General features: G+C 39.3%; 2 protein-coding genes across 4 annotated transcripts; one reads left to right on the top strand and one right to left on the bottom strand.

Moving 5' to 3' along the window:
* Positions 1-1,575: 1,575 nt before the first annotated feature.
* LOC310952223 (monocarboxylate transporter 2-like) lies at positions 1,576-8,592 on the bottom strand. 2 transcript variants are annotated; one of them, XM_083920765.1, is made up of 5 exons: positions 8,525-8,592; positions 4,866-5,096; positions 4,573-4,716; positions 2,458-3,294; positions 1,576-2,356 (listed from the first exon to the last, which is right to left on the bottom strand). In XM_083920765.1, exons 2-5 carry the CDS (start codon positions 5,080-5,082, stop codon positions 2,142-2,144), a joined length of 1,413 nt encoding a protein of 470 aa, XP_083776891.1. In that variant the 5' UTR covers positions 5,083-5,096; positions 8,525-8,592; the 3' UTR covers positions 1,576-2,141. The 2 variants fall into 2 exon arrangements, with proteins under 2 accessions (XP_083776891.1, XP_083776892.1); XM_083920766.1 differs by lacking the exon at positions 8,525-8,592 and adding an exon at positions 5,214-5,309.
* A 2,709-nt stretch (positions 8,593-11,301) lies between these two features.
* Positions 11,302-17,937, top strand: LOC310951461 (calcium-independent phospholipase A2-gamma-like). Of its 2 annotated transcripts, none has more exons than XM_083919684.1 (9): positions 11,302-11,435; positions 12,583-14,077; positions 14,340-14,492; positions 14,584-14,741; positions 14,835-14,929; positions 15,056-15,227; positions 15,340-15,397; positions 15,583-15,777; positions 16,470-17,937. In XM_083919684.1, exons 2-9 carry the CDS (start codon positions 12,641-12,643, stop codon positions 16,926-16,928), a joined length of 2,727 nt encoding a protein of 908 aa, XP_083775810.1. In that variant the 5' UTR covers positions 11,302-11,435; positions 12,583-12,640; the 3' UTR covers positions 16,929-17,937. The 2 variants fall into 2 exon arrangements, with proteins under 2 accessions (XP_083775810.1, XP_083775811.1); XM_083919685.1 differs by having other exon boundaries at positions 11,405-11,435; positions 12,634-14,077.
* Positions 17,938-18,368: the final 431 nt, after the last annotated feature.

Below are 18,368 nucleotides of genomic sequence, written 5' to 3'. Positions count from 1 at the left end.
ACTGACCCAATTTAGGTACAGTCGTTAGGTCATTTACCCATACTAAAATATGGTTTTGATGTGAACTGAATTTACAACTTGCATTTGACTATTTATCTTTGGTTGTTTATAATATATTTATCCTTTGCGGTTTTTAATATAGAATACACAGTGGTGAAACTATGTACAGTTACTCTAGTACTGTACACATGTGAGGTATCCATACTTGCTTTAGGATTCATATTTTGTGACTTAATATTAGTATTTAATTTAATGGAAAAATTGTACTTTCACTTCATCCACCACTGCACATGCTTTTGTACATGTCAAAATAAATCGACATTACATACATATAACACAGGATACTAACAGTAATATATATTAGTGTGACAGAAGTGAAATTGCCATCCATCAATAAGCCATGGGCCCACTGTTTAGCTGATTTTCAGATGATGTTATCAAAGGTTATGAATAAACGTATTGATTCCCTCACTTAAGCAATTCTCGTCCATCTTAAAAAGGAAGTCAATATAAAGCTTGCAGGAACTTAAAATGGATCATTTAAGCATACATCTCTAATAATAGCATTATTCTTTTACTGAATAGCTCTACTGTATATCTGGTATTGCAGGTGTTCAAGACACTAAGAGGCTGTAATCATGCAGTGTGTTAGAAAACCCATATGTATGGTGGATGAAGCAGAATCTTGAATCTTGTATTACTGGGTTATTCACAATACACATACAATCAATATGTATAAGCTGAGAAACAACTAAAAGCAGCACTTTAAAACACTGATATCTTTGAAAGCCTGTAGCTGCAGTATGATACATGTGCCGGTGTTACATGCATATATATTCCAGTTCTTCACCCGCACATGCAAATTCAATATTGTCAAATGCACATAGGGTTCCCAATTAAAACTTACACAGATTCCTATGGCACTGAAAATGATTTTACTGTAAAATGAATAAAGACATTTTCCCTAAAACTGAGAGTAAAAATGATAGGCAGCCGGGGGAAATTTCAGGGAATGTAGTTTAAGAGAGATAGTGTGTAGTCTTTACAACAGACATTTGATTTTGTCATTAAATTGCTGCATCATTGGTAAGCCATTCAAAATATCTGCAGGCCCATGGGAGGGTCACAAACCAGAATTTGGAAAGCAATGCTGTGAAAGAACAAAACCACCAATAAAGATGCCTGTGGTTTAATTGCAGTTTAATAGGAGACGTGTTTTGCACCTTGAGTTCTCACATGGTAGTGTCCATTGCCATCTAGTGGCAAGAAGATGATAATAAACCGTAGTGATATGGCTCTGTGATGCGAGGGTTTGATTTGTTATTTTATATCAGTCCCTCAGGAAAATTACTACTTTTACTGAAGAAACAAAGAGCAACCAATATTTATAGAGCCATTGTGATGATTGCATTGGAAGTAACTGCAGCATTGGCACATGAGGGAAGAAGAAGAAGAAGAAGAAGAAGAAGAAGAAGAAGAAGAAGAAGAAGAAGAAGAAGAAGAAGAAGAAGAAGAAGAAGAAGAAGAAGAAGAAGAAGAAGAAGAAGAAGAAGAAGAAGAAGAAGAAAAAGTAGTATTATTATTACTAATAATATTATTATAACTATTATTATTACTATTAGCTGTGGTGGTAAGCATCTAAGTACGTTACGTTTTATGCTACTTTTGACCTCTACACTACTACATTTCAGAGGCAAATACTGTATTGTACATTTTTACTATGCTTATAGTTACTTTTAACATAAAAAAAAAAACATTATATACTCATGTCAGTACAGTGCTACTGATCTACACAGTAGTATACAAAGTCTATATCTATTTATATCTAAACGTGGGTCCACACTGACCAAATGCTCTTATGTGTATTCAATAGTGATAAACACTTAATAATAATAATTAAGTAATATTTTGAATTCAGGACTTTTACTTGTAATGGAGTATTTTTAGACCACAGTATTTCTACCTGTACTGAAACAAAGTATCTGGCTGCCATTAAATTACCAAATGTTGATCTGTGTAAAAAAAGAGTCCAGAAACCTAAATATATAAGTAGAAAATAATTATCAAATATACCCCATATACTGTTTGCCCACTTGTCAAACCTGTGCAGTGTTATCTGTCTACATTCATAGTCAGAAAGTTCATCCATCAGTTCCATGTCCATCTGGACTCATTTTAAGTTGTACTGCTTCTTCACAAGTCCTCATCTCTGCAGCCACACTCTGCCTCTGCTCCTCATCCAGTTTCTTATAGTTGTAGTAATGCATGATGAAGAAAAAAATACCAGGCACCAGCATAAACACTCCGCACGTGTAGTACATGTATTTGTAATCCCCGAAAATATCAACCAGAGCTCCTGAAAGTGAAGATGCACACTTCATTAGTCACCATTTATAAATCTCCACTTTTTCTTTATGCATTTCTAATCTGAAATTGTTGTCTCTTAAATTCACAAACCTGAAAGTGGAGGTCCAAGAAGCACCGGTCCGCACTCGATAATGGTGACAAGTCCAACTGCACTGGAGAAGCGATGAGCTCCAACAAGGTCCATCAGAACTTCAAAAAGCAGTGCAGAAAGCATCCCAAACGCCAATCCAAAGAAGACAGCATAAACAACCAGACCCGAATATCCACTTAACAGTGGGCATAAAAGGTGGCACACACCGTTGTATGAAACTGCAAAACTGAAAAAGTATTGGATCCGAGGCCGAACCCACTTGCTATTACCAATGAGGCCGGTTGCTGGTCTGATGAACATGTCGACCAGAGCAAATATAGAGAGCAGGAAAGCTGCTGAATATTCATCGATCCCTTGATGTCTGGCATACGGAGCCAGAAAGACCACAGGTGCGAAAAACCCAAAAAACAAGACCACATTTCCAATTAGATAAATGAGGAAGCCCCGGTGTTTGAAAAGTGAGAAATCTATGAATTTGTGCACACAGCTCTGACTCTTGTTCTCATCTTGGTTTTCTTCAACCAGAAGGTTTGCTGACTGTGCACCGGTGTCTAAAGTAGCAGCTTCCTCAGCGGCTGCCTTGTTGGGTTGTACATTTTTGTTGACTGGTCTCATCAAAGCGCCGGCTATACAGCAGTGCAACACAATAGATCCCAGGATGAGGAAGCTCCCTCTCCAGCCAAAAGAATCAAACAGAAACTGATTGAGAGGAGCCAGGGTAAACAGAACAACTGGACTTCCTGTCATGGCGAGCCCATTCGCTAGAGGCCTTTTGACCTGAAAGTAGGTACCTATGATTGTAAGGGACGGCTGTAGGTTGAAGGCGAGGCCAAAACCTGTTGAAATAATAAAATAGTTCATTAATATACCATAAATGATAATCTGTTATCATGTGTATATATTGTACATTTTCTGATGCTGTTTTCTTGTTAAAAAAAAAAAGAAAATTTAAAGACGGGTATAGTAACGTTGGGCAGCTTTATCGAAATGATTTGTCAACATTCAGTATCACACATTGTGCAGAGGAGAATTCTGATTTTGATTTGAATTACAAACAACATCATAAAAAATGCCATCATGTCCACCTTGAGGGGGTATGATAGTTGTATTTTGCTGCTATTACAATTCAATATTCAATATTATTAGCACTGATGTGCTGTTAATGGTTTCCAAAATGTAATAAAATGTCTATAGAAATGCAATGTACTGTAGAATGCTAATATGAACAGCAATTAGATAAGTAATTAGTCCAGGATGGTCCGATACAATCTTTTAAATGTAAGTAACTTTAGAAGGAAAAATGTTTTTTATCAGCTTCTCAATTATGAAGATTTTCTTCTATGCTTATCTTTTTCGTTTTGGACTGTTGGTCAGACAAAAGAAGCATTATGAAAATGTTAACTTGGCTTTTGGGAAACTGTGACAGACCTGTTTCACTATATTCTGACATTTTAGAGTCCAAACGATTAATTGATGAATCCATAAAGTTATCCGTAGATTAATCAGTAATGACAATAATTATTAGTTGTAGTCCTCATGTTTCTGTTTCTGACATCATATTTCATTTTATGTCCATATTGGTTTAATTCTAAGATCAAATCAGGCACTTCACCCATGTTCAGTTATTTTCTGTGCCACAGTAGTTGGGGCATCTCTCCTAGATTAAAGTCTGAGAGGTTTGTTTACTTGCTGGTATTAGCATGATCATGGGGTCTTGGTGTACACGCAGGCATGCGGGGAATTCCTAAATGCATCAGAATAACATTACATTATTATCAGTGTAAGTGAGACGTTTAAAAAAAAAGGTCAAAGCTTTGTATTTCTCTGATATCATGGTTAAACAGGGCATACATATTTTATTGCGATTTAAGTAAATTGTTACACATTGACCAGAATGGCCCAAGTGAGCCCCACAAAGCGACACACACGACACGCGTACATTGACCCCTAAAATCAAAACTCCTGCATTCTCCTGTGTCAGCCAGTCACAACAGGGATACATAAAGCAAACATTACAAAGAACAGCAGTACCCTTACTGGTATAATTCCTCAAAATCTAAAAAAAACAACCTCTAACTAATCTAATCCGATTATTAAAAAGAAAAAAGACTTACCTCCAATTACTCCAACGCATAGATACAGATGTATGATACTAGTGCCAAAAGAAGCAAGCACCATGCCAGTGCTAACCAAGAGCCCACCGACCATAACCACAGGTCTGCTGCCATAACGGTTGACAAGTATACTGCTCACAGGTCCTGGACAGAGGACAGAAATATCTCACTTACTTAGTACCATCTTTTACTAAAGGTTTACAGCACTGAGGCTTTATCTGTTTTGGTTAAATAAAGTAAAGAAATCTATGATTATAAAACTTTGCTCAGTCAAAATGTTGATGTCCACTAACCTCCTGCATACATAGAAGCAAGCATGACTGAGGAGAGCCATGCAATCTGACTATAGGAAACTGAAAAGTATTCCTGAATCTCCTTAAAGTAGATGGTGAGGGACTTGGGAAAGGCATAGGAGAATCCTATGGAGATAAAAGCGCCAAAGACCACAGCCCAGCCCCAGCCTCCATCTGGTGGTGTGTAGCCTAGTTTGGTTGCTTTTGCAGGCGGCATGTTCGATTCACCGTCTGGAAAGTGGAAACAGGTAAAAGAAGTGAAAAGAGTTAAAAGAACGGGAGATTTTCAGAGCTGTGATAATGCTCACATGATATAAACCCTAAAACATACATTCTACAAGAGCTCACCTCTGCACAATCCGTGAAACCGTTTTGGCCGGGCTATGAACCTTGTTGTTGTACTAGGCTGTGGCTGGCCCAGAAAGACCCTGCTTTAAGGCCTTTGATCTCATCACGTGTGCTTGCATGACAAATACAAGTGAACGTACACACAGGGGGAAAAAAAGCATCCCTCCTGGAGACAACATTTATTTTGTTAGCTTTCTACAAAAGCATAGGCCCCCTGAGTATCAGCCACAGATGTGCCGCCAAAGCCCCAAAGAACCAGTTGTTGTTGTTGAATACTAACAAACATAGGCGTAGAAAGCATTGAAAATGTAGGTGGGGCGATCTAAATGTTTAACAGAGTTGAGGTAATTTCCTGTATTCTGGTGCCTTTCAACAGTTTGGTACTTTTATAAATTATCTGTATATTTTTTAATTTGAGGGGAAGTGGTTGACTGCAGATCACATATTTAAACATATTATTATTATTTAATTTTACAAAGAAAAAAATAGTCTGCTACAGAAATTGATTCCATGACTAATAATAGCCACAACCTTATCGTTTAAACATCAGGATCTCTTTATGCTTGTTTGTAATTGTAATTTCTGTCAAATAAATGTCTTTAATGTAATCAAATAAACAAAATAATTGTAGTCAAAGTGCCCCTATGCATTTTCCAGTAAACTACATTCATCTTCCACACAGTTTATCTTCAATTCTGTCTTATTGTGTTTCATTAAATAATCATAGTACACACAGTACTGTCCATATTTCATCTGCAGGCATGTTGCTCGTTTTTGTAAGCACAAAATACAGCATAATGCATTGTTATCAGTTAATGTTGCTAACATTGGCTAACCTGGCTAACCTGTTAAATATAATGGACTTTGTAACTGGTACACCGTCAACTCTGGTATGACACCATTCCCAGTTCTGACTTAGTACTAAGTACTACTTTTCTTCTGTGTTTTGGAGAGGTGTAGAGAAGTTCAGAACAGGACTGATGACAATATAGACATTTTGCCAAAGAATATTGTCACGGGATTTGGTTGTAGCAACAAATCTTTAAGTCACACGACAAATGTTATACTTGCATTTGGTAAATTTCATATGCACAAAGCAAAATTCTCTAAATCCTTCTCAAACATTGCCGTTCTGGTCGTTGAATTTAATGTGTACATGGGCCATTGTAATGAACACTTACATGTGTGTGTGGTTTGCCAGCTGCACAGTGGCTGACCGGAAAGCCCTCCAAAGGGTTGTTAACACAGCCCAAAAGATCATTGGTTGCTCACTCCCCACCCTGGAAGAACTGTACAGCTCTGGCTGTCTTAGTAGGGCTAAAAACATTCGTCCCACCCAGGTCACCAACACTTTGAATTATTGCCCTCGAGCATGTTTCTGGTCTCTGAATGCTCGGACTAACAGACTTAAAAACAGTTTTTATCCAAAAGCTATAACAGTGCTTAACATCGCAAATACATTTACCTATGATGGCTCAGGGTCTCTGCAATCTACTGTTTTTTGTTTTTGTCTCCTTAAGCTGCTAGGGTGTGCGTGTGTGTGCGTGTGTGTGTGTTGTTGTGTAAGCTTGTCGCTTTAAATGTGTCTTTTTAAAGGTCTAGCCTATTCTTTTTTATGCTTTTAATGTTAAATTATTTCTATTATATATATATATATATATATATATACACACATTTTAATATATATTGTTTAGCTTCATTTTTTTGTTTAAATGTAAACTGGGTACATCATTGAAAAAGGTTCGAGCCACTGGCTTAGAATATAACCAGACAATTCATATTATGTTTCAGCTTTTCAAAAGAAATAAAGTAGGTAAAGAAATTACAAAAATAAATAGGACATGCTCAAATATAACTAAGCCAGTCGATGTACCAGTGCTCGTGTATCTTGTCTATCTCCAGAAGACAAATAAAATGCCCCTCCTATGACGGACAGGCTAACTTTAAAACTGGGGTGTGAGTTCACTGCTCACACTCGTTCCTCTGACATTTGGGAGTGGAAAAAGCAGCAGAGTGGGACCTCTCGCATCAGCTACTGATGCCTCACAGTCACCACGCCTCCTTCCGTCATGCTCTCTGCTCCGCTGATGTTACTAAATCAGCAATCTGTATGAATGTGTGATTGGTATGAATTTAACATTCTTTGACTAAATACGCATACACACTATTAGTACTATTAGAGGTTTGTGATGAGCGTTTGTTCTGGACGTGACCTCTGTTTTTGTTATTCAACCGCTTGTGTAACACTCGTTGGCTGGTGACATTTTGGTTTGCTACACCAGTCGGGCGCTGTACGGCGTGCAGCTAGTCAGTCAGTTGCCTATTAACTACGCAAGTTTGCCTTTGTGGTGCGTCCAGAAGTGTTTTTGCAAATGTTTTCCCAAATGAGAGTAGGTTTGGTCTCGTGTTTGGCCAGATTTCCCAGGTGTGTAAACTCAACGACGGCAACAAAAGGGGCATCTGCCCTCTGCAGACATCAACATCGGACCTTTACCTCTGAGTCTGCAGGTGTCAAGGTAAGCGTCAGTCTGTGTGTGTACGGTTACTGTAGTTACTGTTTTACTTAAATGGCCAATGGACTGGTAGTTGAAGACGCCGCAAACATGAAAAACACACAACCCTGAGGCTTGTCTGTTTACAGCCTACTGTAAACGGGTTTAAAGCCTTTAGTGTTAGTATTGTTAAATTTACTTTGGTTTTTCACTTTTCAAGTGAGACAGTCTCGCATCAGGTGACGGTATTTTCTCTGTGAACTGTATCATAACGTTGATTCACATTGCTTTTAGGCAGTCTTTTAGTCTTTAACACTGTAGCCAATTAACGTGAGGTGAAATGTCCTCCGTTAGCCACACGTTAGCGTCAGAATAGACCGTTAAATGAAGGGTAAACGTGCGCTGCCAAGTCCGGGTGCTGGGTTGGTACCATAGGTTGGTACCATGGGTTGGTACGTTCGGGCGAAGATGTCTGCTACAGAAAGACCACCACTCTCTAAAGTGGAGAAAGACCACCACCCCTTGGTTAATATATAAGAGGAGAAGTAGTGAAGAGAGTGCATTGTAACTGTTTTGTTATCGCAAACTACAGTGGTAACGTCAAGTGTGGCGCTTCAGCTCTGACCAGCCGCGTGCTCCCTCTCTCATCTTCAAGTGTTAATTTGAACTTTTGTGAAGAGTTAATTTAACGTGCTGTGTTGTCGCATTTTCAGAAAGTTAGCTGCTAACAGTTAGCGAGAAGACAGACGACAGCTGGCCCTTTACGCCCGGGTACAAACAAGTTTCAACAGTTAACTTTAACTTTGAAGCAAACGTCACCTCAGTATCCGAAGCTTGTCCCCTTCAAATGAATGTGGACCACCGGGGTCAGTAGCTGCCGCAGCGCGTCCTGCCCCGCGATACTTCAGCTGAGCAGCAAAAGTTGCGACTGAGAACCACTGTCATCAATGTCATACAACTTACGTTAGGGGTCATCGGATATTTTCCACCTGGCTTCAAATACCAGGAGTGACAGTCCCGTCGTTAATATAAGTGCGTTAGTGTTCAGAGCTAAATATGTAATAATGTACTGAGGGTACATCAAGAAAAATAATCATCTGTATAACTTTGAGTTAGTATAGTTAGTATATAACTGTAACTATAAGTTATTTGCAGTTGTCTTCCAAATAAACATTAATAAGTTTGTATGAATAATGATTATTTTGCTTGGGTAATACCTTTTGAAACAAAAACTTGTTTCGAAAGGTATTATAATTGACCTTTTTTTCATTAACTTGTCTTGTGAATGTTTTCATTTGATGAGTATAATACGAACACATTGACAGCCAATCTTTGTTTTAAAATCATTCATTATTATTATGATTAATTTATTTTATTATTAGGTTATATATATTTATCAGAATAGTTAATTCAATGTTTGCTTATGTATTCTTTATTTGTACAAGTTTTGAACTTGTTTGTAAAAGTGCTTTTTTAAATAAAGGTGTTGTTATGATTATCTATTCCCTGCTCTGTTTCAGGTGCTGTATGATGGACTCTGTCCCATATGTGTGACAGAAATTCGGTTCCTCCAGTTTCTGCAGAGAAATCAGCCTGGGAGAGTAGATTTTATTGATATCTCCCTGCCAGGTTATGACGGAGATAAATACAAGGATGTCAGCTATGAGATGGCCATGGAGGAAATGCATGTAATTGATGAGAAAGATCAGGTGAACTTGCATTCCTCTGGCTTTACTAGATAAGCCTAAATGTAGTATTCTGTAGTATTATGCCAGTCGGCTAACCTCCTTTCGTATTGGCAGGTTCACCGTGGGGTTCCAGCATTTGCAGTCATGTACAGCGCAGTGGGCCTGGGCTGGTTGGGTCGCCTGATGATGTGGTCACCTGTGAGACCATTCATGGACAAGTCCTATGCCATCTTTGCCAGGAATCGCTTAAAGTGGACAGGCCGTGGAGAGGAGTGCACCAAAGGACGCTGTGAAAAGAAAACACATTGATTCGTGACTACAGAAAAAATAAAGTATGTTTAATAAGTAAATTGATCGTGAAGAAGAACTGGGTGAATATCATGTTGTTTGTTCTGTTTAACCATCAGTTTATCATAAACCTGTCTGGAAAGGTTTAACGACTGTGCTTTGCTGTGAAGGGAAATATTTGCTGCCTTAAATGTGTATGTTCATCATTTGATGCAGAATTCTGTACTTGTAAGAATGTAGGTTTGATTAAACATACGTACATAAACATATGTTAAAGTGATCAAACATCTACTAAAAGGTACCTGAAAAAAGAAGACCGTAACAGAGATGTTACAAGGTAAAACTCTCAGATCTCCTAGCTGTGTAACTCTTAACCATAACAAACAGGATGATGCAGAGAAAAGCATTACTGCACATGACAGAGTAATAGTGTACTACAAAACTGTCATACTATGACAAATATACAGAACAGAGTAAATCGCTGAAGCGAAATGCTGTCAATTTCCTGTGGCACCGAGCGTCTCAGATCGAGGTTCATTCAAAAGCTGATGCAGAACCAAACTGTCAGGAAGCTGCCACTAGATGTCATTCTAAGTCTAAAATAATCAGACATGAGTGAAATTGTCCTTCAGGAATTGTGTAATATGGCAGTCATGATTATTTTCCATAGCATGACTGACCTGTTCATTTAAATCTGGCTTGTAACATATTTATCAGAAATGACTGGTGTTTGTCACAACGGGAAACTCAAAAACAAAAACTGACAAAAATGACTTTCAAATTTTAAAAATATCATGTCCATTCTGCTGGAGGACAGGCAGACATTCAAAACTTTTCAATCTCACAGGAACCCGTTTCATCAATAATACATTGCAATGCAGAACAGCTTGTGCTTGTTAAAGGTCACATAAGCTGTGGCTGTAGTGCAGTCGTGTAGACAAAATAGACTGATATACGACAGACACATTTTTGATTCAGCAATCTAAATGTCTGAAATACATTTCTGGTAAACCTTTAGATGACATTATAGGCTAATACTATTTATAAAATAGTGTTGTTTTTTTCTTAAATTGAGCACCTATTGAATAATTGCAGGGTAACATTTTACACTTACGTTTCCTTTGGTAACAAAAAGGAACAATGGGGTAATAGTTTTCTTATAGAATGCAATAATTTAGATTATCATTTACATATTTACAAAAAAAGTCATAGCGTCAACTATAAAATACCTAAAACTATAGTTTTACAGTATTTTGTTACAGTATATGTCTTAGACCTGTTTTTACCTTGTAATTACTCAATCTGTACTGGGTAATTAAAGTAGTTAGTGTCATGTAGTTCTACAGACTTTGTTATGGTTGTGTATCACATGTTGTGTCCTGTGCACCGTTTCTAAGAAGGTTGGTTGTTGTTTTGGGGGGAGTAGTGTGTGTGTGTGTGTGGGTGTGTGGGTGTGTGTGTGTGACCCTTGAGTTGTCGCCCCCTCCCTAATTTTAGACTTGTCCAGTCTGGCAGTCAACACATGACTTTAAGCCTGAGCGGTCCTACAAGTCATTGGTCATGCATGTCCGCCCCTGAGCCTTGCTCAGCCAATAAGATTAAAGAACTGCACGTGGGAAGGGTTGAATTAAGTATCAAAACACAGAAGTATAGTGGTTTTAAGAGTTTGTCAAAAGCGGTGTACTGGAATTTCAAATAACAGAGACTTGGTTGATGAGGAAATGTGAAGACCGAAGAACTAGATTTTGTTTCAGGTAAATCTCCAGTGAATGCTTTTATCTGACACTTCTTGTCAAGGTTATATAGCTATAAGCTACTTTGGTTCATGACCTTTCCCCACTTAAGAGGAAAACAACCGTAGTAGGTGTTGCTACCGCATAGCCAAGCTGTTTGCCTTTCTCTTTGTGAAGGTACCACAGAAAGTGTAAATGAATGTTTAGCTTGCATTGTAATTAAGTACACTTGTATTTGCTGAAGCTATTCCAGTAACTACAGGCAAAGCTGTTTGTGTTGTCACATTGCAGACAGATCTATTGGCAGAAGGTAGTTAGGTATTTACAGGGCATGGCATATTTGCACTGAGGAGTCATGTTACATTTATGAGGGCAGACAGTGGAAGTGCAAGGTTATTGTGGTACATAGTGTTTGTACACAATCAGCTCACCCTGAAAAGCGCACACTCTTCGCTTAGAGTGACAATGGGCCTCTGGTGTGAAAAAAGGAGATGCCACCCTGTTGTATGGACACTTTTTGATTTTATCTGTTGTGAGGGGTTTTTAAATGTATGTTTTGTAGAAATGAATAGAGTAATGTAAGTATATTTTGCATGTAGTTTTCTGCAGAGGATTTATTGTAATGACTTTGGTGAACCCGTAACTTTTTCTACAGCGCACCAGCAGGCCAACATATTCACTAATTTACTGATCTTTACCGGTCTACTAGATGAATTGGCTTACCATGTTGACATTCATGGTTTCCAGATGTATCCTGGTGATTCCTCAACTTTTCCTTCCAACATGGATAATGCATAATGGAATGCTTGATTGTGTTAAATGTTGTACAGACATTGTGATTACTTTGATCCCCTGATTTTTCATCTGGCCCTCGGTCAAAATTTCAAATTGTCCAGTGCTTTAGTTTATGACCATATACCTGCAAAAAATACATTCCCATCTGCTTCAGTTGTACTTTTAGTGTGGGTAAGCAAATGTTTTCACGTTTACATACATAAACATACATACCTGCTAAACATCAACCTGCTTCAATTTTGTTCTGGGCTTGTTAGCATGTGGATGTTAGCATTTAGGTCAGAGTATTACCGTGCCAAAATACAGTCTCACAGAGCACCTAGAATGGATCTTGACTCTTTAACTAATGTGGTTGTTTTGTGTATGTTTCTAGATTCTTAAGAGCAACATTTGGACTTTGATTGATTGCTTTTCACCATCTCAGGTCAAATATGGGTCGCTACCTCAGCTCAAACCTGTATTCAAGTTCTGTGAACAAGACTTTAAGATCATACTGCAAAATTAGGAACCTAATGAGCCTTCTCAGAAAGTATCCTTGTCTGGCTAAAGCACCAATCGGCCTGGACCTCCAAAGATATTCATCACTGTCAACTCCTCATCCATCCAGATTTAAAAGAAAAGCTACCTTTAAAAATTTCAACCCCAGTGATACATGCTCTACCAACCGCATCCTCAGAGATTTTACCAAAGAACTGAAACATCTTGAGGGTGTGCGTTTTTACTCATCCTCCAATAGGAATACTTTCAAACCTGAAGCTCCAATTGGGATCTTTGAGGCTCAGAACAATTTTCTTTTGCGTTCACTGGGAGGAAGCCTTGGTGAATCATTTAGTAAATTGTCCAGACACATTAACATTTATTTCAAGAGAAAGGATGTTGTAGCTCTTACCAAAAATGCCAGCCTTGTTGTCACAACTCCAGAATATCTTGGCAGTTCACAGAGACGTAGTCAAAGTCAACGGGCAGCAAGGGAGCGAAATATATCTGAGGGCATAGACACAACACAGACCTTGAAAAGCAAGGAAAAACCGGAGAGCTCAGAAACAAGTCTGTCAACACAGGATAACTCTAGATTACAACTATTTCACATCAGCTCTTTGGCAACAACATTCGGTGAGAGCTATAGTTATGTTGCTAATCACATTAACTCAGTCTTCTCTCGTGGATCTGCTCAAGTTCAAATGCAGGAGAATTTAGAAACCATGTCTTCTACCAGAGGGACAAACAGGAGGCTGAAGAAGAGACAAATGCAAAACACTTACATCATAAAGTCTAAAGAAACTGAAATGTCTCAAGTAAAATCAAGTGCTGCCGATCAGGCAACAGTGGAACCTAACAATATCTCCAGCAGCTGGGAGGAGAGCTACCTCCACTTTGCAGGACACATCAATAAATACTTTGGTGCAAAGGTTACAGAAGAAGTTGACCACGCTCAGAATAGGAGTGAACAACTTTCTAATAGCACTCACAAAAAACTCTTTTCAAGACAATCTGCCTCACAAACTCAAGGACCCATGACTCTGAAGCAAGATGAACCTGTCATCCATGAAACTGGAGACCTTTTCCACAGCAGCCATAATACCACTACCTTTGGGGAGAACTTTTTCCAAATGGCTGGTCACATCAATCAGTATTTCAAGGGTCAAAGTCAATTGAATGAGGACATTGATACAAATCACCTAACAGAGTTGGACCCTGGATCGGCTACCTCTGAGAGACTGAAGACTGTATCCTTCATGGACTGCCTTCGCCACCCCACTAGCACCATACCTGACTTGCTGGGTTCCTATCTAAAACTGGGCAACTTGACCCAGACTGGTAAGCCCAAAACTGCCATGACTTCAACAGAGGCAATACTGAATAAAAAGGTGAGTTCAGGTTACATGTTTATTGATGTTACGCTGATCAATAATATGGGATTAAAATAGAAAAAGAAATTGATTGTTCGTCTAGGAGGCGGTACAGTTATAGCATGAGCCTCCATCTGTCATCGTGTTTAATGTCATTCTTTAACATTGTAAATCATTGCTATTCAAAAGGTGAAGCATTGCTGATACTGTTACAGAAGCTAAAACACATCAAACTGTTATGCCAATGTTTCTAATGTCATTTCTGGTTGTATGTTCTCAGCTTGTCTTAAGTCGGAGGCATACAGAGGAAATGACACGTCGGTTGATTGGCACTCTGTCACAGGCTTCATCTCCAGAGGCACTGACTGCATGCGTGGAGGCACTCAATGAACACCTTATCCGTTACCCATCATGTAAAGCTGTAATGTGGCAGGTCTGTTGCAGGTCTGGTGAACGTCACATTTCCAAACAATCCACAAACTGATTTGAACTCAGTGAATTGTTAAAGATGTTTCTGTTTTCAGGAGAAAACTGCGGTCACATTGTTGAGAAAGCGACGGACTTGCAGAGATAACCAGGTGCTTCAGAGTGCCTTAAGAGAAAGCTTGGCTCTAATCGGCTATGTGGATCCAGTCAAAGGTCGTGGCATTAGAGTGCTCTCAATTGATGGTGGTGGCACAAGGTAACTGTAACAATTGCTTTTATAGTCAACTCCTCATAATATGTTTATACTTCTTCATTTAATATTCATTATATTCAATATTTTGTTTTGCAGAGGTGTAGTGCCTTTGCAGGTATTAAAGCTACTGGAAGCTGAGACGGGCAGGAAGATCCACCAGCTGTTTGACTACATTTGTGGAGTGAGCACAGGTGACAAACAACAGAACTCAGAGTCACTAAATTTAAATATAATTTATTCTCAGGAATATCTCAATACTTGTCAGTCTGAATTTATCACATGTCTCACTTCTGTGTCTCTGCACGTGTGTATTAAAGGTGCCGTTCTAGCCTTCATGCTGGGACCGGCCCATTTTTCTCTGGAGGAGTGTGCTGACATGTATCGTCGTTTTGGCTCTGAAGTGTTTCGACAGAACCCGTTGGTTGGCACAGTGAAGATGGGCTGGAATCACTCTTACTATAACACTGAGACCTGGGAGACAATACTACGGTATTCACAGATCAGATTCTAACACTATATAAGTTGAAAATATATAAGTTAATGTAGTCAATTCTCAACATGTTTATAAGCCAGCAATATTGTCTGTTTTTATCCTGTTTAGAGAAAAGCTGGGAAATAGAGTACTTATTAAAACAGCCAGAGATGAATTGAGTCCCAAGGTAAGATGGCAAATACCATTGTAGTTGATTTTTTGAAGTTTTACAAAATCAGTCATCACAACACTCATACAATGATGTTAGTTTGATAAGGCTACAGCTGCAGTAAAGTACAGTAAATCCCTACATAATACACTTAGCACCATTTCAGGCAAGGCTTTCACAGGGTATTATTGGTATCTGCTCAGGTTTCAGCAGTCAGTGCAGTAGTAAACTGGGGTACCAGTCCAAAGGCCTTCGTCTTCCGCAATTACAACCACAAACCAGGCTCTCTCAGTCGCTACGCAGGAGGCTCACTCTCCCAGATGTGGCAGGCAGTGCGAGCATCATCAGCTGCTCCAGGATACTTCCAGGAGTTCACCCTACAAAGTGACATTCACCAGGTAGGAAACTGCTGTTCTTTCTACCTTTTTCAGGGGATTTTCAGTTCAGGTTTTTTTATGAAAGACTCAAAATGATGCTACTAAAGGCAGAAAAGAAATGTGTTTAATGAGTGATAAGGGACTGTGCAAAAATATTTAAACTGGGGAGGGAGCTGAAACTTTTCACTTCATGAGAAAAAAACAAGGGCATCCCTAGCATCAGTGCATTTTTTCTTTGGCCCTTGACTAATAGCTTAAAGTGCATAAATAATTTAAGATGGTGTAACCCAACTATTTGCAATAGTGCAATGATTTTCACACAGACAAAAGTTATTAAAGTGACGACAGGGTTTTTGTGCTCTGCATATGGCAATACAGACAAGCAAGCAAAAGCAATGTTTGTGATGTAAAAGTAAGATCTGGGATGAGAGAGTAAAAATAACCTTGCCTGCTCTCCCTGAACATTTAAACATTCCTCCCTCCAGAAAACAAAATACATAACCACCCCCCTTGTCTGTCCTCCTCCGCACCTCCCTAAGACATTTTCAGTCATTAATAAAGCTGTTGAGTTCAGTCAATCTTTAAGTTAACTTAGTGAAGCGAGGATGTTAAAAAGGGTTCTGTGTTTCAGGTCAAACACAACATTTAGTGGGTTAGAATTGAACAAAATCCTTGTCCCATACAAGTTTAGATTCATTTCTGTTTCTTCGTAGGATGGAGGAATTATCCTGAACAATCCCTGTGCCTTGGCTGTCCATGAGAGCCGTCTATTGTGGCCCAACCAGCCCTTCCAGTGTGTGCTGTCCCTTGGCACCGGTCGCTATGACAACGCTAAGAGGGGACCTGCCACCTCCACCAGTCTGAGGGCAAAAATCAGCAACCTGATCAGCAGTGCTACTGACACTGAAGGAGTCCACACCCTTTTGGACGAGCTGCTGTCTCCAGACGTGTACTTCCGCTTCAACCCCATGTTGAGTGCTGTGGTGTCCCTGGATGAGAGCCGGCCATGGGCCCTGGACCAGCTGCAGAGAGACACCCAGAACTACCTGGAGAGAAACAGGCCCAAACTGGCCAGGCTCTGTCTGGTGCTTGGTGCGGAGCGCTCAGCTGCTAGCAGAACTAAAGACTGGATAAGTGAGAGGGCCTGGGAGATGAAGCAGAGATGGGTGTGAATAGGTACAGTATGAGGTATGTCTACACAAAGATGTATATGCCCTGCACAGAAGCACATATGTTGTTGAGATGTAAAGGGTGTCGCCTCAGCTCAGTGGTAACCCTTAGCCATGCTATCATCGTGGTAGCCCGGCATCGCCAGACTAATTCACACTTGCAGTTCAGTCTGGAACCACTCAGTTCATTTTTGATTTCCAAGGGGAGTTATCAATCAGGTGCAGACCAAAATGCTTCTGGATGCATAAGATAGACCTATACCCAATTCAAGTGAATTTTATAGCATGGCTACACATTTCATGTGCATACATGAGACCCAAGTCATATTCTTATTACTCAAGTCTGTTGGGCTCTGAACGCTCTAAACGTTGTTGAAACAGGGTTGTCCTACAGTCAGTACTGTGTCTGAACACATCCTATGCAAAACAGACAGAGGACTCAATCTGCAGCTGCTGTTGTGCTTACGTGCTGCTTTCGCTATGCAGGGTGTGTAGATGCACTGTTGGTTCAGGCTGTCATTGTCAGTCTTATTAAAATCTCAAGACTCTACATGTGACCACAATTCTCTGCATCAGTTGTGGAAGCTTGCCCCCTTGCCAAAATATGCGATAAAATGAAAACCTCCACAATGGAAGTGAGTTCTGCATCAGCTTTAAAGTAGGTTGAACAATACTAAACTTTTACAGTCAATATAAAACTACTTCAAGAGAACAAAGAAACCAGGTAGTGGATGCTAAGCTTCATTTAATAAATCAAGGCATAACATGTTTGTCTTTTCCAATCCATGTTATATCCTACATGCACTTTATGCCAAATCAATATGATGTTATCAACCTGCCTGACTTTGATAACAAACACAAACGGAACAAACATGCACAATCATGAAATAAGCACTTTCGTGCACTTTATTAAAGAAGCTTTGTGTAACATGCATATGTGACATAATTCACTATCTGATTATTGCAATAAATGTTGCACTTCTCAGTGTTGTTAAATTTAACATAAGCTATAAATCATACATTCATGTGACAAAGGAAGTACTGTAGTATTGTGCTATTGTGTAATGTTTCAAATGTGAGTATTTGTTTTGAATAAATTTCATATTAATGAAGACTCTTTCTTTACCTTGTCATTACACACTTTTCCCCCTGTACTGAACACATAGAGCAACCACCGCTTTTTGTAAAACCAAGAAAAAAAAACCCTGGTCAAATGGTGTTAGACTTTATCAATGAAGGAGAAGCCATCCAATCACATGAATGTGAGGCGTTGAACCCCCACATGTGCATGGAAGCTTTGCCCTCCCTGTCCACAATAGCCTTACTTTGTTCCAGACAGAAACGCTTTGTGTGAGAGAGTGTGTGTGTTTCGTGCCAGCCAGAGTGAAGATACAAGGTCAGTAAGCTACCCCTCCACCCCATCTAACCCACTGCAAATCAACA

Source organism: Echiichthys vipera, assembly GCF_963691815.1.
Source record: "Echiichthys vipera genome assembly, chromosome: 9".
Classification (NCBI taxonomy): Eukaryota; Metazoa; Chordata; class Actinopteri; order Perciformes; family Trachinidae; genus Echiichthys; species Echiichthys vipera.
Note: the sequence above shows the minus strand (reverse complement) of the source record. Positions and strands in the feature narration are given on the sequence as shown.